The sequence below is a fragment of the Rhineura floridana genome, chromosome 1, assembly GCF_030035675.1.
Source record: "Rhineura floridana isolate rRhiFlo1 chromosome 1, rRhiFlo1.hap2, whole genome shotgun sequence".
Classification (NCBI taxonomy): Eukaryota; Metazoa; Chordata; class Lepidosauria; order Squamata; family Rhineuridae; genus Rhineura; species Rhineura floridana.
The window spans coordinates 254,656,249-254,680,887 of NC_084480.1; the positions used below are offsets into that span (position 1 = coordinate 254,656,249).

The window sequence follows — 24,639 nt, forward strand, 5'->3', positions numbered from 1 at the left end:
CCCCTCCGCCTCTCTCCCCTCCCCTTCCAGTCCCATCCCCCTCCGCCTCTCTCCCCTCCCCTTCCAGTCCCATCCCCCTCCGCCTCTCTCCCCTCCCCTTCCAGTCCCCTCCCCCTCCGCCTCTCTCCCCTCCCCTTCCAGTCCCCTCCCCCTCCGCCTCTCTCCCCTCCCCTTCCAGTCCCCTCCCCCTCCGCCTCTCTCCCCTCCCCTTCCAGTCCCCTCTGTCCCTCTCCCCTCCCCTTCCAGTCCCCTCTGTCCCTCTCCCCTTCCCTTCCAGTCCCCTCCCCCTCTGTCCCTCTCCCCCTCTGTCCCTCTCCCCTCTGTCCCTCTCCCCCTCTGTCCCTCTCCCCCTCCGTCCCTCTCCCCTCCCCTTCCAGTCCCATCCCCCTCCGTCCCTCTCCCCTCCCCTTCCAGTCCCATCCCCCTCCGTCCCTCTCCCCTCCCCTTCCAGTCCCATCCCCCTCCGTCCCTCTCCCCTCCCCTTCCAGTCCCATCCCCCTCCGTCCCTCTCCCCTCCCCTTCCAGTCCCATCCCCCTCCGTCCCTCTCCCCTCCCCTTCCAGTCCCATCCCCCTCCGTCCCTCTCCCCTCCCCTTCCAGTCCCATCCCCCTCCGTCCCTCTCCCCTCCCCTTCCAGTCCCATCCCCCTCCGTCCCTCTCCCCTCCCCTTCCAGTCCCATCCCCCTCCGTCCCTCTCCCCTCCCCTTCCAGTCCCATCCCCCTCCGTCCCTCTCCCCTCCCCTTCCAGTCCCATCCCCCTCCGTCCTCTCTCCCCTCCCCTTCCAGTCCCATCCCCTCCCCTTCCAGTCCCATCCCCCTCCGTCCCTCTCCCCTCCCCTTCCAGTCCCATCCCCCTCCGTCCCTCTCCCCTCCCCTTCCAGTCCCATCCCCCTCCGTCCCTCTCCCCTCCCCTTCCAGTCCCATCCCCTCCGTCCCTCTCCCCTCCCCTTCCAGTCCCATCCCCCTGCGTCCCACTCCCCTTCCAGTCCCATCCCCCTCCGTCCCTCTCCCCTCCCCTTCCAGTCCCATCCCCCTCCCCTCCCCTTCCAGTCCCATCCCTCTCCCCTCCCCTTCCAGTCCCATCCCCCTCCGCCTCTCTCCCCTCCCCTTCCAGTCCCATCCCCCTCCGCCTCTCTCCCCTCCCCTTCCAGTCCCATCCCCCTCCGCCTCTCTCCCCTCCCCTTCCAGTCCCATCCCCCTCCGCCTCTCTCCCCTCCCCTTCCAGTCCCATCCCCCTCTGCCTCTCTCCCCTCCCCTTCCAGTCCCATCCCCCTCCGCCTCTCTCCCCTCCCCTTCCAGTCCCATCCCCCTCCGCCCCTCTCCCCTCCCCTTCCAGTCCCATCCCCCTCCGCCCCTCTCCCCTCCCCTTCCAGTCCCATCCCCCTCCGCCTCTCTCCCCTCCCCTTCCAGTCCCATCCCCCTCTGCCTCTCTCCCCTCCCCTTCCAGTCCCCTCCCCCTCCGCCTCTCTCCCCTCCCCTTCCAGTCCCCTCCCCCTCCGCCTCTCTCCCCTCCCCTTCCAGTCCCCTCTGTCCCTCTCCCCTCCCTTCCAGTCCCCTCTGTCCCTCTCCCCTCCCCTTCCAGTCCCCTCTGTCCCTCTCCCCTTCCCTTCCAGTCCCCTCCCCCTCTGTCCCTCTCCCCCTCTGTCCCTCTCCCCCTCTGTCCCTCTCCCCTCCCCTTCCAGTCCCATCCCCCTCCGTCCCTCTCCCCTCCCCTTCCAGTCCCATCCCCCTCCGTCCCTCTCCCCTCCCCTTCCAGTCCCATCCCCCTCCGTCCCTCTCCCCTCCCCTTCCAGTCCCATCCCCCTCCGTCCCTCTCCCCTCCCCTTCCAGTCCCATCCCCCTCCGTCCCTCTCCCCTCCCCTTCCAGTCCCATCCCCCTCCGTCCCTCTCCCCTCCCCTTCCAGTCCCATCCCCTCCCCTTCCAGTCCCATCCCCCTCCGTCCCTCTCCCCTCCCCTTCCAGTCCCATCCCCCTCCGTCCCTCCCCCCTCCCCTTCCAGTCCCATCCCCCTCCGTCCCTCCCCCCTCCCCTTCCAGTCCCATCCCCCTCCGTCCCTCTCCCCTCCCCTTCCAGTCCCATCCCCCTCCGTCCCTCTCCCCTCCCCTTCCAGTCCCATCCCCCTCCGTGCCTCTCCCCTCCCCTTCCAGTCCCATCCCCCTCCGTCCCTCTCCCCTCCCCTTCCAGTCCCATCCCCCTCCGTCCCTCTCCCCTCCCCTTCCAGTCCATCCCCCTCCGTCCCTCTCCCCTCCCCTTCCAGTCCCATCCCCCTCCGTCCCTCTCCCCTTCCAGTCCCATCCCCCTCCGTCCCTCTCCCCTCCCCTTCCAGTCCCATCCCCCTCCCCTCCCCTTCCAGTCCCATCCCCCTCCCCTCCCCTTCCAGTCCCATCCCTCTCCCCTCCCCTTCCAGTCCCATCCCCCTCCGCCTCTCTCCCCTCCCCTTCCAGTCCCATCCCCCTCTGTCCTCTCCCCTCCCCTTCCAGTCCCATCCCCCTCCGTCCCTCTCCCCTCCCCTTCCAGTCCCATCCCCCTCCGTCCCTCTCCCCTCCCCTTCCAGTCCCATCCCCCTCCGTCCCTCTCCCCTCCCCTTCCAGTCCCATCCCCCTCCGTCCCTCTCCCCTCCCCTTCCAGTCCCATCCCCCTCCGTCCCTCTCCCCTCCCCTTCCAGTCCCATCCCCCTCCGTCCCTCTCCCCTCCCCTTCCAGTCCCATCCCCCTCCGTCCCTCTCCCCTCCCCTTCCAGTCCCATCCCCCTCCGTCCCTCTCCCCTCCCCTTCCAGTCCCATCCCCCTCCGTCCCTCTCCCCTCCCCTTCCAGTCCCATCCCCCTCTGTCCCTCTCCCCTCCCCTTCCAGTCCCATCCCCCTCTGTCCCTCTCCCCTCCCCTTCCAGTCCCATCCCCCTCTGTCCCTCTCCCCTCCCCTTCCAGTCCCATCCCCCTCCGTCCCTCTCCCCTACCCCCTTCTCCCCCCCCCGTGGTCAGTTTCTCTTATCCTGCGCATGATTGCATGGGAATAAATCCCACTGAACTCAGTAAGCATGAGCTCCTACTGGGAGGAATGGCAGGATAAATCCAATAAATAAATAAAAATGATCAGACATGCCTTTCCCCTCACTCCCTCCTCTCACCCCCTCCTCCCTTCTTTATCCCATCCCCTCTTCCTCCTTCCTCCCCTGCCCTGCTCACTCCAGCCCTCCCTCCCTCTCTTCTCCTCCTCCTGCACAGGATCCTATTTCTTACCTCCCAGATGAAAAAGCAGAGAAATTCACTAATTGGCAAAAAAAAACCTTGTGGTTTAAGGACGTACCTATAGCCAACATCTATTTGTGTCCAATTTTAAAAAGCAGGGAAATTGGGCAGCTATAGTGAATGCACCAGGGGAGCAGGAGACCTGACCTCCTCTCTGAGATACTGTACTGCCCTACAAATTTGTAAAAATGCAAATACAATTTGGGTTGGTCTTTCACAGTCTAATCCACTTCCTGTGTAGCTTGGAAGAATTTGGTAACATGTGCCTCTGAGCATATGGTGAGTGGTGGCAATGCAGTCAGCCCAAATAACAGTGTGTGCTGATCTTGTTTTAGCAGGGAGGAAGCAACAAAGTTAAGACAGATGATATAGTTCAGATAGTAACTTTAAGTATGTTTGATTTACTTTGCAATTTTAGTGAAGCATTTTCTTTTGCTTCTGTTTTTATGAATATGTAAAGTGCAGCAACACTTTGCATAATTTACACTAAAAAAAACCCTCCAACAACAATTGTGGAATAATGGCACTGACTGTTCTGTAGAATAGTCTCCAGTTGACATGAGGAATATCTGTTTGCACAAGATAAATTAGTAGGAGGTAAAATATATTCTAGCAAATTTCTAGGTGTGCCCTATGTTTTTAATTGACCATGCCAACCCTTCCTTAAGTGGAGTGGTTTAAGCATAGCAGCTGAACACATGCATCTTGGGCAGGCCAAGTTTGTTTTTTCTAACAGCTAGATTCATTGCTTAAGTAGCAACATATTGTAAGCAGTCTAATTTTACATCAAACTGCAGTTTCAGATTCAACTGTTATGCACCCAAAATAGAAATAGAACATAATCTCCAGTTTGAAACACAAAAGGCTGTCTTCACCATCATGTGACACTGATGAATAAAAAGGCTTTGAAATTGATACAAATAAATATGACACAGATTTCTAGGATGAATAATGAGAGAAATATAATTTTCAAGGTTAGATGTTCAAGGTTAGATGTTGTGTAGAAGCGGTAGTAACACAGGAAAGAAACAAAGTAAGAACACCAAGAAACATACAAAAATGCAGTTCTCCATCTTTGGAGGTGTAGTCCTGATTGCAGGTGTTGCCACCACTCACTTATGCTCAGAGGCACGTTACAAAATTCTTCCAAGCTACACAGGAAGTGGATTGGACTGTGAAAGACCAACCCAAATGGTGTTTGCATTTTTACAAATTTGTATGGCAGTACAATATTTCAGAGAGGAGGTCAGGTTTCCTGCTCCCCTGATGTATTCACTAAAGCTGCCCAATTTTCCTGCTTTTTAAAGTTCGATAGAAATAGCTATTAGCTATAAGTATGTTCTTAAACCACAAGGGGTTTTTGCCTGTGAATCTACTCAAAGGGCCTAAACACTTCTCTGGTTAAAAGCTTTAGCTGCATGTTAAGTATAGCTGGATGGGTAAGAGAAGAAAATTAAGGTCACCACTTGCCAGTGGTAAAGGACCACCATGTACTTGAACTGCAGCACTATTAATTCAGCTAATATGAGGCAGTAGTTGCTCGTGAAATATCCTTTGTTAGATTAGCTTCCTAAATCATAGTTGTGGCTTCTGCTTGGTACCCTTTTCTTTTATAGATCCATGTAGCCATTTGTTTGCCAGATCCCTGACCTGTGTATATAAAATAACACCAGACTGACAGTTGCCTAGTCTGCAGCCTAGATTTTCTGGCTATTTGTAATGCTATGACCGTCTCTCAGTAGAGTGTTAACAATGAGAGCCCATCTCACAGGAGATAATCTAGAAATCCAGGACCTTACAGCTGTAGTAATTTGGCAATAGCATCCCCCCTCCCAAATAGACAAATATTCACTTCCTACTTTAGGGGGCAAGAAATGAACTGTTCTGTGTTACCACCATATTATAGATGGATGATATGAAACTGAGAAAGATGAATGAATAATGCAATGACGAAGACGTGGTTTACAACAGTTCTGCAGGGTAAAAGGTAAAGGTAAAGGTGTCCCCGCACTTATAGTGCGAGTTGTTTCTGACTCTTAGGGTGATGTCTTGCGACATTTTCAAGGCAGACCGTATATATGGGGTGGGTTTGCCAGTTCCTTCCCCGGCCTTTCTTTACCCCCAGCGTAGGCCGGGTACTCATTTTACTGACCACGGATGGATGGAAGGCTGAGTGGACCTCGACCCCTTTTACCGGAGATTCGACTTCCTCCTTCCATTGGAATCGAACTCTGGCCGTGAGCAGAGCTTCGGCTGCATTACCGCCTCTTACCACTCTGCACCACGGAGGATCTTGTGCAGGGTACTCTATTGCAATTCACATACATATTACATACTGTATATACATATTACAGGTTGAAGATGAAATTACTTAAAACAGCCTTGCAATGTAATATTCCCGTAATACAGATTGAGGGAAACTAAGAGAATATGTTTTATGACATCCCTAGTAACACGGGAAGCTCCCTTTGTCTAATCTTTGTCTAATAAAGTCTGCTTTGACTAGTACTGGTGCTCCAGGGTTTTGATCAGAAAGAGGTTTTTCCCATTACCTGGTGGAGATGCTGGAGACTGAACCTGAGTGTCTGCATGCAAAACGTGCTCTACCACTGGGCTGTAGTCCCTCCATGTTGTGTTTTCTTTGGTTGACATGGCTGGTTTCTCCTGTCAAGGCTTGTGTCACTGTGGAATGGTAAGATGTGCAGAGCCATTGACATAGCTTCTGAGTGCCCATGCTGTTACTGTGGGGCACATAGATTTATTATTAATTATTTAATTATTTAATTTGTATCCCGCCCTTCCTGCTAGCAGGAGCCCAGGGTGACAAACAAAGCGCTAAAAACACTTTAAAATATCATAAAAACAGATCTTAAAATACATTAAAACAAAACAGCGTTAAAAACATTTTTTTAAAAAAAACAACTTTAAAAAAGGGTTAAAACATTATTAAAAAGCATATTAAGCAATTCTAACACAGATGCAGACTGGGACTCAACCTAAAAGGCTTGTTGAAAGAGGAAAGACTTCAAAAGGCGCCGATAAGATAGCAAAGATGGCGCCTGCCTAATGTTCAAAGGGAGGGAATTCCACAGGGTAGGTGCTGCCACACTAAAGGTCCGTTTCCTATATTGTGCAGAACGAACTTCCTGATAAGATGGTATCTGCAGGAGGCCCTCACCTGCAGAGCGCAGTGATCGATTGGGTATATAAGGGGTAAGACGGTCTTTCAGTTATCCTGGTCCCGAGCTGTATAGGGCTTTGTACACCAAAACTAGAACCTTGAACTTGGCCTGGTAGCAAATGGGCAGCCAGTGCAATTCTTTCAGCAGCGGGGTGACATGTTGGCGATACCCTGCCCCAGTGAGCAGTCTTGCTGCCGCATTTTGCACCAGCTGCAGCTTCCGGACCAACCTGAAGGGCAGCCCCACATAGAGCACATTACAGTAATCCAGCCTGGAGGTTACCAGTGCTTGGACAACAGTGGTCAGGCTATTCCGGTCCAGAAATGGCCGCAGCTGTCTCACCAGCCGAACTTGGTAAAAGGCACTCCTAGCCACTGAGGTCACCTGGACCTCTGGCGACAACAATGGATCCAGCAGCACTCCCAGGCTACGGATCTGCTCTTTCAGAGGGAGTACGACCCCATCCAAAGCAGGCAACTGTCCAAATATCCGAACTTGGGAACCACCAACCCACAGCGCCTCCGTCTTGCTAGGATTCAGACTCACTTTATTGGCCCTCATCCAGCCCACCACCAAATCCAGGCAGCGGTCCAGGGCTTGCATGGCCTCTCCCGATTCAGATTTTATGGAGAAATAGAGCTGGGTATCATCAGCATACTGCTGACACCTCACCCGAAAGCTCCTGATGACTGCTCCCAAGGGCTTCATATAGATGTTAAACAGCATGGGGGACAAGATGGTACCCTGCGGCACCCCACAGCACAGCTGCCAGGGGGCCGAAAGACAGTCACCCAATGCTATTCTCTGAGAGCGACCCTAGAGATAGGATCGGAACCACTGTAGAACAGTGCCTCCAATACCCATCTCACCACGTCGGCCTAGCTCAGATCACCTTCATACGCTAGTGATCTGCATGCGATGAAACAAGAGGGTCAGTGGTGATGTAAATCTCAGTTTGAACCTGATTGAACATGGGTAAGCTTGCACCACTGTGCCTACCAGATGGCAGCAGTGAAGAAAGCTTACTTCTCCGCCACCATTGAATCTGCAAGTAGCTAGCTGGCAGAGCTTTTCCAAGTGGTGAATGCGCTTTTGTTATCTGGGTAAGACAGCATTGCCCTGACACCCTTGGAGGCCTGCCATAACAACTTTGCAAGGCACTTTAGGGACAAAATTGCTCAGATTCATACAGCATTGGATACCATGGTTAGATGAAGTCCAGTAGAGGTGTGCAGAGCACTGTCTGTCCTATCTGTCCTGGATCAGTTCAATTACTGTGGCCCGAGGATGTGGACAAGTTACTTGAAGTAGTGGCTTGACCACTCACCCACCCCCTTGACCATCTTGAGTCTAACTGGCACTGTAATTTGCAGTGTGCCCATCTTTTCAGCAAAGTAAATATATAGAGAGAGAGGGAGGGAGGGAGGAGGAGGAAAGGGCAAGAGATTTGGCACATCTGGGCCACATCTAACAGTGCCCATGCACTTAGTTAATATCGCTGAAAGCTTCAAGGAAAGTTGTTCAAGGTATGATTGAACAGGCCTTCAGTCCAAAGTACCCTTGTACGGGGTGTAGAACTAGAGTGGCAGTAGTCAGTCAAACTGAGAATTCACAGATTACAGTGTAATCCATTATAAATCAAACTAGAGCTCCGATAGCATAGCTATGTTTAGGTAGTGAATGATTCTATCTCTGTGTAGTGGTAAAGTTAAGATGGCACATGTATTTCTCTCTTCTAGCTTCCCCTTGATATCAAATCTGCCCATCTGTTGAGTGTGCTAGAGCAGGCGTTGTGTGGCTGCTTCTTTAAACAAGGATCAGCCCCTGACCATCGGGAGATGTAGCTGTATTTGTATCTCTTCATGCAGGATTGGGTAACTTGTGGCCCTCTGACACTGTTGGATTTCAACTCACATTAGTCCATTGCCAGCATGGCCAATAGTTGGGGATGATGGGAACTGTAGTCCTACTACATATGGAAGTCCAGAAGTTCCCTACCCGTGTGTTAATGCACTGAAAAACGGGGGGGGACACCTTGAGTTGTGTGTACACGTAACACAAGAATAACTGGCAGTTTTAATTAAGTCAAATTTGCTGACTTCAGACTGAGTGTAGGAAAATGTTGAAAAATGCATTTATGCATAGTCAGAGCTTGGAAAAGTTACTTTTTTGAACTACAACTCCCATCAGCCCCAGCCAGCATGGCTACTGGATTGGGCTGATGGGAGTTGTCGTTCAAAAAAGTAACTTTTCCAAGCTCTGTGCATAGTTTAGGGGCATAAATGGTGAAAAATTATATTCCTCCTTCCTCTGGAAAATGTTTAGGTCCCTTAGTATAATTTATTTTAGAAGTCTAAACTTTCTGACAAAGCACAACAATCAGATTTAAAAACTGATAATGTCAAGGAAAACAGTTTACTACTTTTTTCCTCTAAACATATTTTTGAGAAATTTTACATTTTGACTGAACTGATGACTCCTCTAAATTATTGTACCAAGTGGACTCTTAAAAGTTTAGCTAATCATTGCTGCCGTTCTTCACTGATGCATTTTTAGTCTTTTACAATAGATTCTCTCTCCAGCCCCTGCTGCCCCAATTTTTATAAAGTAATATCCTTTCTTCTTCTAGGTAAGTATTTTAAAGCAAATGCCAGCAAAAAGACAAAAGTAATAAAGGCTTGTCATATGAGTGTTATATATGGCCTAATTGATACAGCAGCTGCATGCACAACATTTAAGTATTACTGGAACAGAGCTCCTTTGATGTGGTGCTTTAAACCCCTTCTTGGCTGTACTTGCTAGCTACTCAGAAAGCTTAGTACACCATACTTGAGCGTCTCTCCCGATGCTTAAATATTTCAATTATCAAGTGTTTTTTTCGTTGCTGTGCAGCTTCTGAGCTACGTCAAAGCTCATAGATTTACTAAGTACTGAAGATTTTGCCTGTTAGCATATCTATGCAACAAATTGTAAGTCATTGCTAAAAATAATTGTAGTATGTATACAGTATTCCCCTTACATTTGGCTGCTGCCCTTACACATTTTAGGCAATATTTTATTTTTTTAGGTAAGTCTTTATTCTATTTTGAAAACCTCTTTGATGACTGAGGAAAACTTATTCTCCCCCAAACCTTTAGCTAACTCACTTTTTGTCAAAAGCAAGATCATCAGGCCTACCCAGTTCCTGTTTGCCTACTGAGCAGCATCATTTAGATAGGAACACAGGAAGCTGCCTTATACCAGGTGAGACTATTAGCCCATGTAGCCCAGGGTCTCTGGTAGAGATCCTTCCTGCCATCTGCTACCTGCTACCTGAACATGTGCTTTACCAGTGTGCTATGGTTCACATTGCCCCAAATATAATTTAAGCTTACTGTGCATAGTTGTGTAATGTACAGTTCTGAAGTATTATTTAAAGACATCTTGGGGAGGATTAATTAGTTCTTTTGACAGATACATTTAAACAAGAAGGAATGATTTTCATTGTCACCTATACCAGAAGTGGGGTACCTGTGGTTCTCCAGATGATTGACTTTAACTCCCATCAGCCCCAGCCAGCATGGCCAATGGTCAGGGATGATGGGAGTTATAGTCCAGTAACATCTGGAGGTTCTCAGGTTCCCCACACCTGGCCTATACAATTATTTTTTAAAAAGTGTAACCAAGCTTGTTATTTAGTCACTTGCACACAGAAGGTTGAAAAAGAAGCAGGGTTATGTGTGCGTGTGTTTTGCATCCCATGGAGTACTTTTCTTATGTGTGTTGTTTAACTTCTAGGTGGTAAATCTGGTGTACTAACTGTGAAGATCTTAGAAATGCATGAAGAATGCACTCTGCACATAGCCATTTGCCATCAGTTGGGACAAATTTGCACTGGCAGTTCTTCCACAGAAAATGCTGCTGATGGCCTTAGACTTAAAGTTCTTTTTACAAAAGAAACAGCAGTTCACCTCAAGTTATCTCTGCAGGATGTTTTGTATATTCATCATCCTTGGTAAGTGTTTTTATTTTTAATTATATATATAAAATATTTATAATCAACCCTTCGCATGCTCCAGTATCTCCACAAACATATTTATTTCACTGTTTTGGCTATGCTGCATGGCTTTTAAGATATATTTAATGACATAAAATAGTTTTACTTCAAATGTATCAAGCATAATGAAATGAGATTTTAAAAAGGCATCAGTGTGACTGTGATAAGCTTACAAATGATAAACAATAAGTTTCGGCACTGTACATTAAAGATATTAACTCTTTAGCGGTCTGATAGGAGATGAATTGTACCTTGTGTTCTCCAGCTCTTTATTTAATTAATTAATTAATTAATTAATTTGTATCCCGCCCTTCCTCCCAGCAGGAGCCCATGATGAGGGGGAAAAGCTCCTAAGAAAAACAAATAAAAGAAATTCTGCTATTCCTCTGGAAGTTGCATATCTTTAGTTGCTCTATTTATCAGATTGATAAAGGCAAGCTCCCTGGATCAGTAGTTCATCAGTCAGACCAGTACCAATAAGGAATATTGTTCCTGCAGAGCCCTTTGATAGAATCTGTGCATTTAAAAAGTTAGCAGACAGTGTGGAACAAAAACCCCCAAACAAATCCCTACCATCAAAAAGAGAGTTAGTCTTCTTTTACATTCTTCCTTTGAAGTTTTTGCAAAAGCAGAAAGGGTAGAGCTCTGATAACGGAAAGAAGCTCAGCCACCCCACAATAAAATTTAACAAAATTCAAAGTCACTGACTGCAAGAACACTGCTGGAACACAGATTTTGTTATACAATCTGTAGATGATTACTCCTTCAAAGACTTAGAACTGAAGATTATAAACTGTCCCTCAGGAGAAAAAGAATGAAGCACCCATAGTTAGTTTGCATCCAGTATCATAACTCGCAATATAGTTTGAGACACAACAGCCTACTGCTTAAAACAGTAAATAAATGGGTTGGATTGGGATCATGGGCTAGTGTCTTAAACAAATTCTGGTCCGGTATACTTTAAGTTGGATTCCTGCATTGAGCAGGAAGTTGGACTCGATGGCTTTATAGGCTCCTTCCAACTCTACTATTCTGTGATTCTATGAAATTAATCTGTTCTCACTCTTATGTATGTATGGACTGCCTTCAAATCAATACCTACTTGTGGCGACCCTATGAATAGGGTTTTCATGGTAAGCGGTATTCACAGGTGGTTTGCTATTGCCTTCCTCTGAGGCTGAGAGGTCACCCAGTGAGCTTCATGGCTTTGTGGGATTTGAACCCTGGTCTCCCAGGTCGTAGTCCAACACTCTAACCACTACACCACACTGGTTCTCACTCTTACATATTAACAATATTATACTATATGTTTGATAATAAAATCTTCAGAAATTTTAACCTTTGTGACTTTTTGAGCTTTTCACACACTCTCAGTGTGGATTTCAAAATCCTGTGGCTTGAATTTGGTATCTTTTTTTTGGTCATTATGATTTCTTGTACTATGTGGAGCTGTGGGTGTGATGTGATGATGGTGAGTGTCAAAATACACATAATACATTTGAAATTATATTATCGTAGAGCGAAGCTTGGGATGATGGTGCTGAGTGAACAAATTAATTTGTTGTTAGTGCTGGTTGTGCAGTGATGTACATCCAGTGTACAAAAGAGCTGTAACACAATGCAAATTTCATTGGTCTGAAGTATCCAGTATATATCTAGTGTAAAACTTAACTATAAGCTAAATAACAAAATGGCAGCAGCAGCCACCTAATACAATGAGCTGCAAAACTAATGAAGGCCATATTGATATGTTGGCTCGTTAACACAATAATACATGCATATCTATTTTGGCAATTCCCTTTGTGGATGTTAATATTTTTAGAGAATGGGTGTGTGATCTGAAAGTGGTTATGTAGCCTTAAAGCAAAATGGATGAGATCAGAATTAAATTCCTCAGGAAAAGAATATCTGTTAATTAATGTTTCATGTTAAATTATTTAGTATCTATATATGGCAAGATCATAGAATTAGCATTTTGATATACATTGTTAGCTGTGTTTTGGACAAAATTACCCTAGAATAGTAATTGAGGATGCAGCAGTATTAGATGCTACTACAGATTAGGATAATGCAGTTTTCTGCCTTGCCGTAGTATATGGCTTAATGATATGTTCTGGAAACCTAATATTGCACTTGTGAGCATGGGAAAGCATAACAATACCTAAAGTAGCACAGAATGAGGAGAAGCTACATGCCTTTGAATTTGTTACTGTGGCCTCATTCCACTGGGAGCTTAACCCTTGCCCCAAATATTGTTTATCTGCATTAAACACTACTTAGCATGAAGTAGATAACAAGCTAGAAACTTTGTCATATAAGGAACTTATTTCCATTACCCCCATATAGCATACATAGTTTTTTTAATGGTTTTAACATTACAAGCTTACTTTGATTTTATTGCTAGGTGGTGCATTTTTATGCGCCTAGTTAACTTCAGAAAGATACCAAAAAGAGCATGTTGCTGGTCATTCAGCATTGACTTCAGTGATAAGTAGCTCTCTCTGGAATGTTTTGTGTATAGGACTGTCCATAAAGCATGCCACACTGTTAAGGTCTCTGGGTAGGGGCTGTAGTACTTCTATATACAGTAGGGCCCCGCTTTACGTCGCTTCGCTTTACAGCGATTCACTAATACAGCGGTCGCAATTAGACTAAAGCCCCACTCATACGGTGCTTGTTCCGCTTTTACGGCGGTTTTTGGGCATTGCGCGCCATTCTATTCAATGAGTTCCACTTTACAGCGGTTTTCACTTTACAGCGGGGGTCCCGAATGTAACCTGCCGTATGAGTGGGGCCCTACTGTACCGTGCAACCTAGCATGCTGGTACTAAACTTCCTGGTGAAGTTTAGACTTACGGCTCCAATCCTCCCCTGCAGGAGTGGTGGACAGATTAAGATGGTCTGCCCCCGAAGACTAATGGAATCCACTGGATTCCTGAATGCCCTTGAGGAGTTCCAGTAGATAAAGCAGGTGACTCTGTTGAAGCCCCTGCCATGCTGTGGAACAACAAGATGTGTTGGGCTCTTAACAGGTGGCCCCTGAGCGCCCTCTCCAGCATTGCGGAGCCTGGTTTGCACCTTGGTACACCAGTGAAACAGGCTAGATGATGGCTAAAGCACAAGTGGTGAAAGACATGCTGTGAGGCTGATTGGACATGAGTAAAAAATCATAACCATGCCTACTGTGGCAGTGAGGGCGGCAAAGAAGGTCCACTTCTCTGCCTCCATCATATCCTCAAGTATCCATCCAGTGGAGCCTTTTTGTATTGCCGGGGTCTGTTGACATCAATTCCAGGAAATGGAGTTTTAGAAACTTAGGAGGCCCACTGTGAATTGTTTGCAAGGCACTTTGAAGGTAAAGTTGCTCACCCTCATCCATGTCTACTATAATTCCCAGTGAGGTGTTCAATGCCACATCTGCTTCAACTTCTTGGGGTCAGTTGCAGTTGATGCAGCTTGATTATGCAAAAAAAAAAATCTTTTAAAATCTATTGTCAGAGGAGAAGCTTGTAAAAGACTATAAACCTCTGTCATGAAGGGAGGGGAATTAAATTTACATTTTCATTTCTTCTGACAAAATGTATGAACTGAGACCTGCATTATAAACTGACTATTTGTAACATAGCTGTTTTAAAATGAGCTGTCATATCTAACTTTAATTTTTTTAATTTATTTGGAATAAAAAAAATTGAAAATGTTCCAGTAATATATCAAGAAGAATATTATAGACTTGAAAATTTCCAGCTTTTATAAAAGAGGAAATTCCAAGGATACAGCAGTGACAGAAGTGGCTAGTGGGTTGTTGTCTAATGACGTCAAACAAAGGATAGGAGACAGTTTTGTTAAAGTCAGTAAAAAATGTATAGTAAGGAATTAACTCTGGGCTAGATGCGGACCTTTAAATTATATATGCCTTTTTTAAGAGTATTTCCATATGTGTTTAATCCTGTTATAAATTCCACTTTTTGTTTAGTGAGGAAGTGGTAAAGCAGAAATCTGGCACTGTTAGAAGATAACAATTTTGCTTTATACAGTTATTGATAGGAAGCACACTAAAATACTTTCAAATTTCTGTGGTGGCCCCCGAATTATGGAACAGCTTACCGGAGGAAATACGCCTGGCGCCTACGGTTCTTTCTTTTAGGCGCCAGGTTAAGACCTGGCTGTACTCCCAGGCATTTTAATGTTCAATGTTTTATGTTTAATGTTTTAGTTTAATGTGTTCCTTTCTGTTACTGATTTTATTCTATATTGTATTTTAATCTTGTTTTGTACACCGCCCAGAGAGCTATTAGCTATGGGCGGTCTAGAAATGAAAATAAATAAATAAATAAATAAAATAAATAATTTTTTTTTTGCTAATAGCAAATGCATTAATAATAATTGTTGGTTCCCCCACCCCAGACTATGAATGACCTGTTTGCTACCTGAAATAGTTCTTCATTTGTAAAAAGAATTCATGTTAAATTTTCTATCTTAATGCGATCCTTAAAAAACAAGTTTTGTTACAAGATTTGTCCCCAAGATTTGAACAACTTTCGCCCAGTCTCGAATCTACTATTTCTGGGCAAGGCGGTTGAGCAGGTGGTGGCGAAGCAGTTGCAAGCTCACTTGGAGGAAGCGGATTATCTGGATCCATTTCAATCAGGCTTCAGGCCTGGACACGGGACTGAAACGGCCTTGGTCACCTTGGTGGATATGAGGAGGGCACTGGATGGGGCGAATGTACCTTATTTGTCCTCCTGGATCTCTCAGCGGCTTTTGATACTGTTGACCACAGCATCCTTCTGGACCTCCTGGAGAGGTTGGGTATAGGGGGCACTGTATTGCAGTGGTTCCGTTCCTTCCTCTCTGGTAGGTACCAGAGAGTGGCATTGGGGGATGAGGTTTTGGATCCTTGGCCTCTCATTTGTGGGGTGCCACAGGGCTCCGTCCTCTTTCCGATGCTGTTTAACATCTATGTAAAGCCGCTGGGGCTATCATCAGGAGATTTGGGCTGCAGTGTCACCAGTATGCAGATGACATGCATCTCTATCTCTCATTTAAATCTTCGTCGAGGTTGACTGTAGAAACCCTGTCCAAGTGCCTGGAGTTGGTGAGTGGCTGGATGGGAAGGAATAAGCTGAAGCTGAACCCTGACAAAACCGAGGTACTGTTCGTGGGAGACAAGAGGAAGCTGGGGGATTTTGACCTGGTGCTCAATGAGGTACAATTGCCCCTGAAAGACCAGGTCCACAGCCTGGGGGTTATTCTTGACTCCCAGCTGTCCATGGAGGCTCAGGTCTCGGCTGTGAGCTGGGCGGCACTGTATCAACTCCATCTGATATGGAGGCTGCGCCCCTACCTTCCCAACCATCTGCTCCCATCTGTGGTACATGTCCTGGTCTCCTCTCACCTAGACTACTGTAATGCGCTGTACTTGGGGTTACCCTTGAAAATGGTCCAGAAGCTGCAACTGGTACAGAATGCGGCGGTTCGCCTGATTAAGGGCAGCCGCCGGCGATATCACATTACTCCAGTGCTGAAGGAGCTGCACTGGTAACCAGTTGCTTTTCGGGCCCAATTCAAAGTGTTGGTTTTGACCTTTAAAACCCTGCATGGTTTTGGCCCAGTCTATCTGAAAGAGCGCCTCCAGCATCATCAGCGATGCCGCTCAACAAGATCAGCCTCAAAAGACCTTCTCTCCATGCTACCAGTTAAAACAACTAGACTGGTGAGGACTAGGGAGAGGGCTTTTTCAATTGTGGCCCCCACTCTGTGGAATTCCCTCCCAAATGATCTCCGCCATGGCCCCTCTATGATGAGCTTCCGCCGGGCCTTGAAGACCTGGCTCTTCAGGCAGGCTTTTGGTGTGGGTTAGGTTAGGTTTTATTATCATTGGTTGAGATTTTTAATGCTCTAATGTAAATTGTATGTTCTTAAGTTGTACGTCGCCCAGAGTGGCTGGATAACCAGCCAGATGGGTGACTAATAAATTTAATAAATAAATAAAGTAAAATAAAAACAATAAGATTTTAAACATAAATCGATAATAGTAAAGAGAAGTGGGCATGGGATAAATGGTGGTTAAAGAGAGGAAGGTGCTGGGTTATGCTAAAAGGCAGTGTTTCTTAATATTAACCAGTGGAATCTCTTAGGGACAAGTCTTATGGTCTGTTTTTATTCATTAGCGGCCTGGGAGAGGAAACTAGTAGTGGGCTAATAAAATTTGCTGATGACTAAACATGGAGGTGTTAGGGGAAGGTCATCAAAGTATGTAGGATAAATGGGATGATCTCATGAGCTGATCTATAGAGTGGCTTTATCTTTTACAATGGGTTAACATTCACCCTGTGTTTGATGCAGGACTAGCTTCAAGTTTTTGTGGCCCCTGGGTGACAGAGGGTTCGTGGGCCCTCTCTGGTACTGCTGACTTGCCACTGCCCAATGCTCATAACTCATGAGGACTTAAGTAAACGTGCAGAGGATCAGGCTATGACCCCACTCCACCACTGGCGACTAAATAAGGCTGCATTCCTATACCCATTTACCTGGGTATAAGCCTACATACCGCTGATTTTATGCTTAATTTTAACTGATTTTTTTTCTGTTGTATCTCTTTTGTAACCTGTCTTCTTTTGTTAACTATGGTGTTAAGCAGTATATAACTTGTTGACATAAATAACTAATAGACATATAGAGGATTTGTTATGTCAGGGTAGTTTATACAGCACTGTGAAGAGGCAAACCTTGCTTGAAAGGTCCCTCTCTAACCAGAACACAGAAAACTAGCATGCCAAGGGAGGTGAGTTCAACCTTGCCTTGTTAACTACATGCTATTTTTTTATGTGAGCAAAGTTATTCATTTTAGTTCTTGTTGGAGTTTTTTTTGAAGGGGGAGCACGAAGGATAGATAACCCACTTAGCCCACACCCTACTGGCATATTATTGTTGTTGTTGTTGTTGTTATTACTGCTACGGCTACGTTTTTTACCCACCCTTCGCCAGTAGGTCCCAGGGCAGGTCACAACAATATTACAAACATTATTTAAAACAGTTTAAAACAAACTAGCCTTCTATTTTAATTTTACCTCTTTAGTTCCTTTAGATCCACTCCACTATATATATATATATGTGTGTGTGTGTGTGTGTGTGCGTATGTATATAATGTATTGTATTTTATGTATTTTAATTGTATTTTACGTATTTTAATTGATTTTAATGTTTTTGTGATCTTTATTGTGTACAATTTTATTATGTATGCGTTTGATTTTATTGTAAGCCACCCTGAACTAGTAGATGGAAATCCCCAACACAAGCCTTCTAATATTGTTGTATTTTAAAAATAAGTATGTCTCCTCCTCATCCACTCCCTATCAGTCTTCACCAAGGGTGCCTGGCAGAGATTTCACATTTATAGGTGAACGTAGGCTTCTTTCTTGTGCTTCCTCTGGTGGCGGCAGGAATGAAAGGAAGAAAGAAGCTCTGCAAGAAGTACAGGAAAGAAGTCTGCATTTTACAGGTGTTTTTGGCTGCACATGGCTAGTTCCTTCTGGGAACAGGCCTCCTAGGAACAGACACTCACAGCCGAAGCAGAATTGAACTCTGCCTTCCTGCTGATCAGCTGATGTTACAAATGACATTGGCTGATTGGCAGGTGGGCATGGATTGAGGAAAATGGCCTTCCAGACCAAAATTGGACCCCCTGGCGAGCCAGAATTTGCCAACAGGCCAGAGGTTTCCCACTCCTGCAGTAAGCAATCTGGGAAAGGGAATAGAATAGCTATCCAAAGGAAATGTCTAATTTTTATTTGGAGACGTCAAGCAGCGTTTACACTCTTACTTTTGCATTATGTGATAAGAACCCCAGTTGTTTAGAAGGTGGTATTGCAATGTGTTGCTAGTCAGGCTGCTTTTAAGCTCTCAGGCTGCTGCAAGGGTGTAAGGCCTGCACTAAGGGTGGAAGTGTTGGCTTCCAACTAGAGCCAGAGATTGTTGATTCCAGCTGTCCAGGTGGGCATATCCTCCTCTCCAAGAGAAGCTTTTCTCATCCAGGCAAGATTGGAGGGAGCAAAAACAGCACTGCCAACCACGCAAAAGCTCATAAAGCTCTTGCTGGGCTCTGCCCTCCTTCATGTGATGAAAGAGAGCACATGCAACATCAATAGCAGCCTCATGCTGCACCAGTCTCAGAATGCTCCAGATACAATTGCGAGTATGCGTGCAACACTTAGAAAATCTGCACCAGGAAGGTTGTGGTCTTGGGTGGTCTGTGGGGGAAACAATGATGGTTAGAGCAATCTTCAAGGGTTGGGCCATGTCAGACTTGGCAGTGGTCCCTCCTGAAGCCCTGAGAGTGATTGAATCAGGTTTTGTTGACAGGCCATTGGGGATATATACTGCTCCAAAGGGTCACTTTGGAACAGTTTTTTCCTTCCACACATACATGCCAACTATCAAAACAGGCACTTTGCTTATATCTAGAATAAATGTCTTATGTTGTCAGATACAAAAAATAATTCAAGGTTGGGGCTTAGGGAGCTCATTTGAAGTGCATGGTATTCAAAGCACAGCATGTCTCTGACACATGGCCTACTTGCTGCTTCTCCTGGAAATGTCATGTTTCCGAGCCATTCATACTTTAGTCAGTTTTAGGTTTTATTTTTCCCATTTCATTGTGATTCTAGTGTATTTGTAATGCATATTGAGGTGATGCTGTATTTAAACAACATTTGCACTTTTGTAGAAATTGCTATTTAACGTGACTATGAAGTATTTAATCTCTAGGTGATGGTATTCTCCCTACAGGAAAACTCTGAAAGCAAACACTTTATTAATAAATCAGCAACTAAAAACAAAATAAAGCATTGCATGCAAAGGGAACACACATTACTAAATTAAATTAAAACTGTACCTTTCATTTGCTGTTGTTTAGGCATGGGATATTAGCTCTAGTTCATTTAACTAGTGAAATGATTTACAATTTGTTTAAACAATGTAGTAAATTACAGTAACACATCTAATATCAGAGCTCTATTATAACATAGCTTTAGAAATGCACATATGTTTTTGTTTTAGGTTGCAAAAATCACTATTTACCAAATCAGATTAAAGAAATTTGCAACTAAAATAGTTACTGCTTTTTTACCGTGCCTTGTTAGAAGAGCTAACCTGGCAGTGTGGTATTCTAGCTAAAGCAACAATGACAATTGTTGGATAATTTCAGCTTTGACTAAAAAGTATCTTCTCATTCATTTTATTTGAGTTGTATCAGTGTAGCAAACATGGTCAGAAACTACTTGTACCTCAGGCTTTCTTTAAGAAACATTTGAACCTTAATCTGAAAAACTGATTTTGCTTTGCTTTGAATTAAGTAATCAGTACTAAAGTTCTTTGTCTCAAATGAATATAGAATACATACGGAATACCTACAAAAGGAAAGAATAATATTTGGATAAGAAGGTGAAAATGGAAGAGTAGAAGTCTTAAGATGAAAGATGTAGGATCAAAATTTTTTTATCGTGTGGGGTTATCTGCTATGCATTCATTACCAGTGGTTGACCAGTTGGCGAGATACAGTAGCACAGTTAAGAATGAAAGAAAAAAACTAAATGTTGTACAGTACCTGTAATCAAACAAGATCGGACACTCTCTTCCTGGCTTGCCTGTCAAGTTTGTATTCTATTTCAAAGACTTTGTTAGGAAGGGAAGATAGACAGGGACACTTCCAGCTTTTCTTTCAGTGCCATTTACATGTGAAGTGACAATATACAAAGAACTGAGGCACATAATGTGATACTGTACATCACAAAAATATCTGTTGTACAAAACTTGCACTTTCATATTTTATACCTGTTCATTCCCCGGAGGTTCCTGGAGGACAGTCATTGGCCTTGGGAATGGCGCCTCCCTCTGGGTCAGCAGGCAGGATCCACTTCAGATGACTTCACCCTGGGGGAGGGGCTCTCCTGCTCTCCCCAGACCGGCCCTGCCTACTGCAGCGTTCGGTTGGGTCCTGCTGAGCTCCATAAGGGCTCAGCAGTTTCAGTTTCCCTTTTAAAGAACTTTATCCTTTTATTATTATTTTTTCTTTTTTCTTCTTCGACCCTCCCTTCCCCCCCCGCCAGCCATCCTTAGCTTAGCACGGGGACAGGGATTCATTTAGGTGTGTCGGCGCAAAGAGGGAGGCTTTTTCACAGTGGGACGCGTCTCTCCCTCGCAGAGGTGTGTCTGCTACCCAATCAATTAGTGGGTGCTGCTACTACATCAACTTGGCTTCCCCCCCCCACCGGGCATTGAGCAGGGAAGCCTGATTTCACAGCTGTGGAAGGAGGAGCGCTTTATTGGGGCGGCAACCGTTCCCATAGGATCAGGTGGGGTCGGAACACACGGCGGCACCATGGAGGAGGCAGTCCTAGGTTGCCTCTCAGAGGAGCCTGAAGCCTTCAGCCACAGCCTTATTGAGGAGGGCATGGCCAGGTATTGGCACCAAACGTGTGCAGCCTGCAAATGGAGGGGGTGAGTACTGATTCTTTGCCCTTCCCAGGGGAACAGGAGTTTCCTAAATTCCTGCATTGGGTGAAGGGATAGTGGCCAAGGAAGTACAGAGAATAGGTTCCTTATGGCCCTGTGCCCCCCCTTTCATGAAAAGAAAAAGAGGAAGCCTTCCTAGAAGAGGGCTCAGGCAAAGAGGAGGCGAGTTAGGTCCCCTTCTCCAGCTTCCTCCTCCTCTTCCTCCCCTTCATCCTCGTCTCTCCATTCCCTCCCCTTGTCTTCCCAGTCATCCCCAGAGCCGAAGAACAGGCATGGCAAAGGCCACAAATGCTCTTCTCAGTCTAAACACAAAGCCGAGGGGAAAAGAATTACGAAAAGGAGACATAGTAAGGCAGTGGTGGCTGCTTTAGGGCTACCTTCAGATTCTGAGGGGCAGTATTCTTTGGAGGACAGGAAGGAGGGGGAGCTGTCAGAGGAAGAACTGGAAGCCCCCCCTTCCAAGGGCAGACTTTTCCAGGCCGAATATTTTCCACCCTTAGTAGCTAAGGCTAGGTGGATCCTGGAACTCCCTGAAGAAAATGAGAAGGGACTTTGAAGCAGAGGCAGCTGCTTTCCGGGCTTCGGTAGCTACGTCGGTGATGGCAAGGGCTTGTATGCTCTGGGCAGAGGAGTTCGTGTCCAGAGACGATGTTCCCAGAGACATTAAGAATGGGCTGAAGAAGATTTCCATAGCATCAGCCTTCCAAGCAGACGCTTCCAGGGATGCCCTGCAGTTCAATGCTAGAGCAATGGCAGCCAGCACAGTAGCATGTTGCAACATCTGGTTACGAGGCTGGGAGGTGGATCTGGGCTCCTAGAGTCGTTTGGCAAGTTACCCTTTTAGTGGGTCCAGGTTGTTTGGGGACCCTCTGGATAAGGTGCTGGTGGAAACAAGAGACAAACAGAAGGCCCTCCCGCATGCCAAGAAGGACGACCGCAAGTACAGGCAACAACAATCCTTTTGGAACTTCAGACTTTTTAACAAACAGTGTTCCTCTGGAGGCTACAAGTCACGTTGGGGGAAGTTGGACAAACCCTCAGGAGCATCCATCTCGCATGTTTGACACACTTCCTCCTACTCTTCCAGAAACAAATTCCAGAAAGGAGCAAAGTAAGCCAGTCCACATGACTCCATGTCTCCAGCCCCACAGGGAGCCATTGGGGGCAGGCTTCTACAGTTTGCACACGTGTGGGCAGAAACAACAACAGACAGATGGGTCCTCCAAACTGTTTCTTACGGATACTCCTTGGAGTTCTTCAAACAACCAAGGGAGAGATTCATAGCCACACCAAGGTCCAGGAACCCTCACAAACATCAGAATTTTGCCGCGGCCATCAGTCACCTATTGACGATATAAACTATAGAACCGGTCCTGAATCAGGAACAAGGGACGAGGTTGTATTCAATTTTCTTTCTAGTTTTGAAGAAAAATGGAAGTACCAGGGCGATACTCGACCTCAAGTGGCTCAACAAGAGGGTGGCTTACAAGTGCTTCCAGATGGAAACGCTGAAGTCCATCTCGGAGGCCATCATTCAGAACAACTGGATGGCGTCCATAGTCCTGTCAGAGGCCTATCTTCATATACCTATCCACAGGGAGCACAGAAAATTCCTGCATTTTTGCTACGGTCAGAGCCATTTTCAGTACAGCACACTTCCCTTCGGGCTCACCTCCTCCCCCAGGGTTTTCACAAAGGTCCTGGTAGTTCTGGTGGTGCATCTAAGAACTCTGGGGGTGAGGGTGCACCCTTATCTAGACGACCTATTGCTCAGGGCCCCATCAGGGGTGCAGTGCCAGAAGAATGTGGAAACCACTCTGGAATGCCTTCGGAGGCATGGATTCGTGGTCAACTTGGACAAGAGCATGTTAGTTCCATCACTGGTGATTTTGCATCTGGGGGTGGTGATAGACTCAAGCAACTTCTGGATCCGGCTCAATGAAGAGAGGGTCTCCAAGATTCAGGCTCTAATGCAGCAAGTGGTTGCGTCGGAGTCAACAGACTTGATGATCCTGGCCAAGCTACAAGGCATGCTGGTATCCTGTCATGACTTAGTAGGCTGTTCACGGTTCCACTCCCGCCCATTGCTCCAAAGGTTACTTCCATTTCAACTCCAGATCTCCAGTCGAAACACATGATGATTCCACTTTCGCCAACCCTACGTCAACAATTGAGGTGGTGGCTGGACTCCTTACAGACTGACACAGGGTGAGTCTGCACTCTCCAGTCCGCAAAGTGGTGATGCCAGATGTCAGCATGGTGGGCTGGGGAGCACACCTGGAAACACATGTGGCTCAAGGTATGTGGTCAACCAGCAAAACCAAACGACGCATCAACTGACTAGAGCTCCGGGCAGTGAGGTTAGCTTTGCTGGTTTTTGCTCTGCACATCCGGGGATGTCATGTTCTTGTTTGGACTGACAACGTTCCATCGAAATCGTATCTCAATCATCAGGGAGGGACCAGGTCGAGGACCCTGATGGAATAGACACAGCACATCTTCAACTGGGCAGAGCTACACTTGCTGTCCCTGTGGGCAGAACACGTGGTGGGACTTCAGAATGTGAAGGCGGATTGGCTCAGTTGGACCATGATCTCCGATCTGGTGTGGCAGTTGCATCCAGAGCTTTTTTGTCAGGTGACCGAGCATTTTGGTTGCCCGATCATTGACCTCTTTGCAGACACTCACAATGCCCAGGTAGTCCGGTTCTTCTCTCAGTATCAAACCCAAGGGACACAGGGAGTAGATGCCTTAGTGGTGAATTGGCCGGAGGGCTTGCTGTACGCTTCCCCCCCTTCAATCTATTGCTTCAAACTATCAGGAGAATCAGAGTGTTGAGGGCAGAGGTAATTCTGATAGCGCCTTTCTGGCCAAGAAGGCCATGGTTCCCAGAAATAATGCATCTGGCCTCAAGGAAGCCATGGATACTACTTCACAGGGAGGACCTGTTGAGACAGGGGCCCAGTGGTTCATCCCAGGCCAGAACTCTTTTGACTGACAGCATGGAGGTTGAACGGCTCTGGTTGATGGAGCTGGGTTTGTCAGGGGCTGTGTTGGACACTTTACTAGCCTCTAGAAAGGCTTCAACTAACAGGACATACTGTTCTACATGGAGGGCCTTCCTTCTCTGGTGTCAGATGAGGGGGAGGGACCCGTTGTCCAGGAACATTGTAGATGTCCTGGGGTTTCTTCAGTCAGGTTTGGACAAAGGTCTTAGCACCAACACTATTAAACAACAGGCAGCAGCCATTGGCAGTGTGTTAGGGTGCAGGGGAGATTTTTCGGTTTCTTCACATCCACTTTTTAAACGATTCATCAAGGGGGTGGGCCTGCAGAATCCCCTGGTGGTCCATCGTTTCCCTTCATGGAATCTCAACTGGGTCCTTACAGCGCTCATGAGTCCTCCATTTGAGCCATTAGCCACATGTAGCTTGAAGTTTTTAACTTTGAAGATGGTGTTCCTTGTGGCAATTACCTCTGCTCGATGGGTGTCAGAGCTTGGGGCTCTCTCTTCTGATGCTCAGTTGTGTATTTTTCACATGGATAGGGTGGTCCTGAGGACAGACCCCTCCTTCATTCCCAAAATCAACTCGCTCTTTCACAGAGCTCAGGAGGTGGTTTTGCTGTCATTTTGTCCAAAGGCTTCTTCCCCTAAGGAGAAGGCA

The 24,639-nt window shown here is 46.4% G+C and overlaps 1 protein-coding gene across 3 annotated transcripts in view; it reads left to right on the forward strand.

Moving 5' to 3' along the window:
• Window positions 1–24,639, forward strand: part of SPIDR (scaffold protein involved in DNA repair) — a 313,219-nt gene that overhangs the window by 148,974 nt on the left and 139,606 nt on the right. For all 3 annotated transcript variants that reach the window (XM_061598352.1, XM_061598345.1, XM_061598361.1), the window contains exon 8: window positions 10,204–10,420. In XM_061598352.1, coding sequence (XP_061454336.1) covers window positions 10,204–10,420 — 217 coding nt within the window. The remainder of the gene's footprint in view (window positions 1–10,203; window positions 10,421–24,639) is intronic.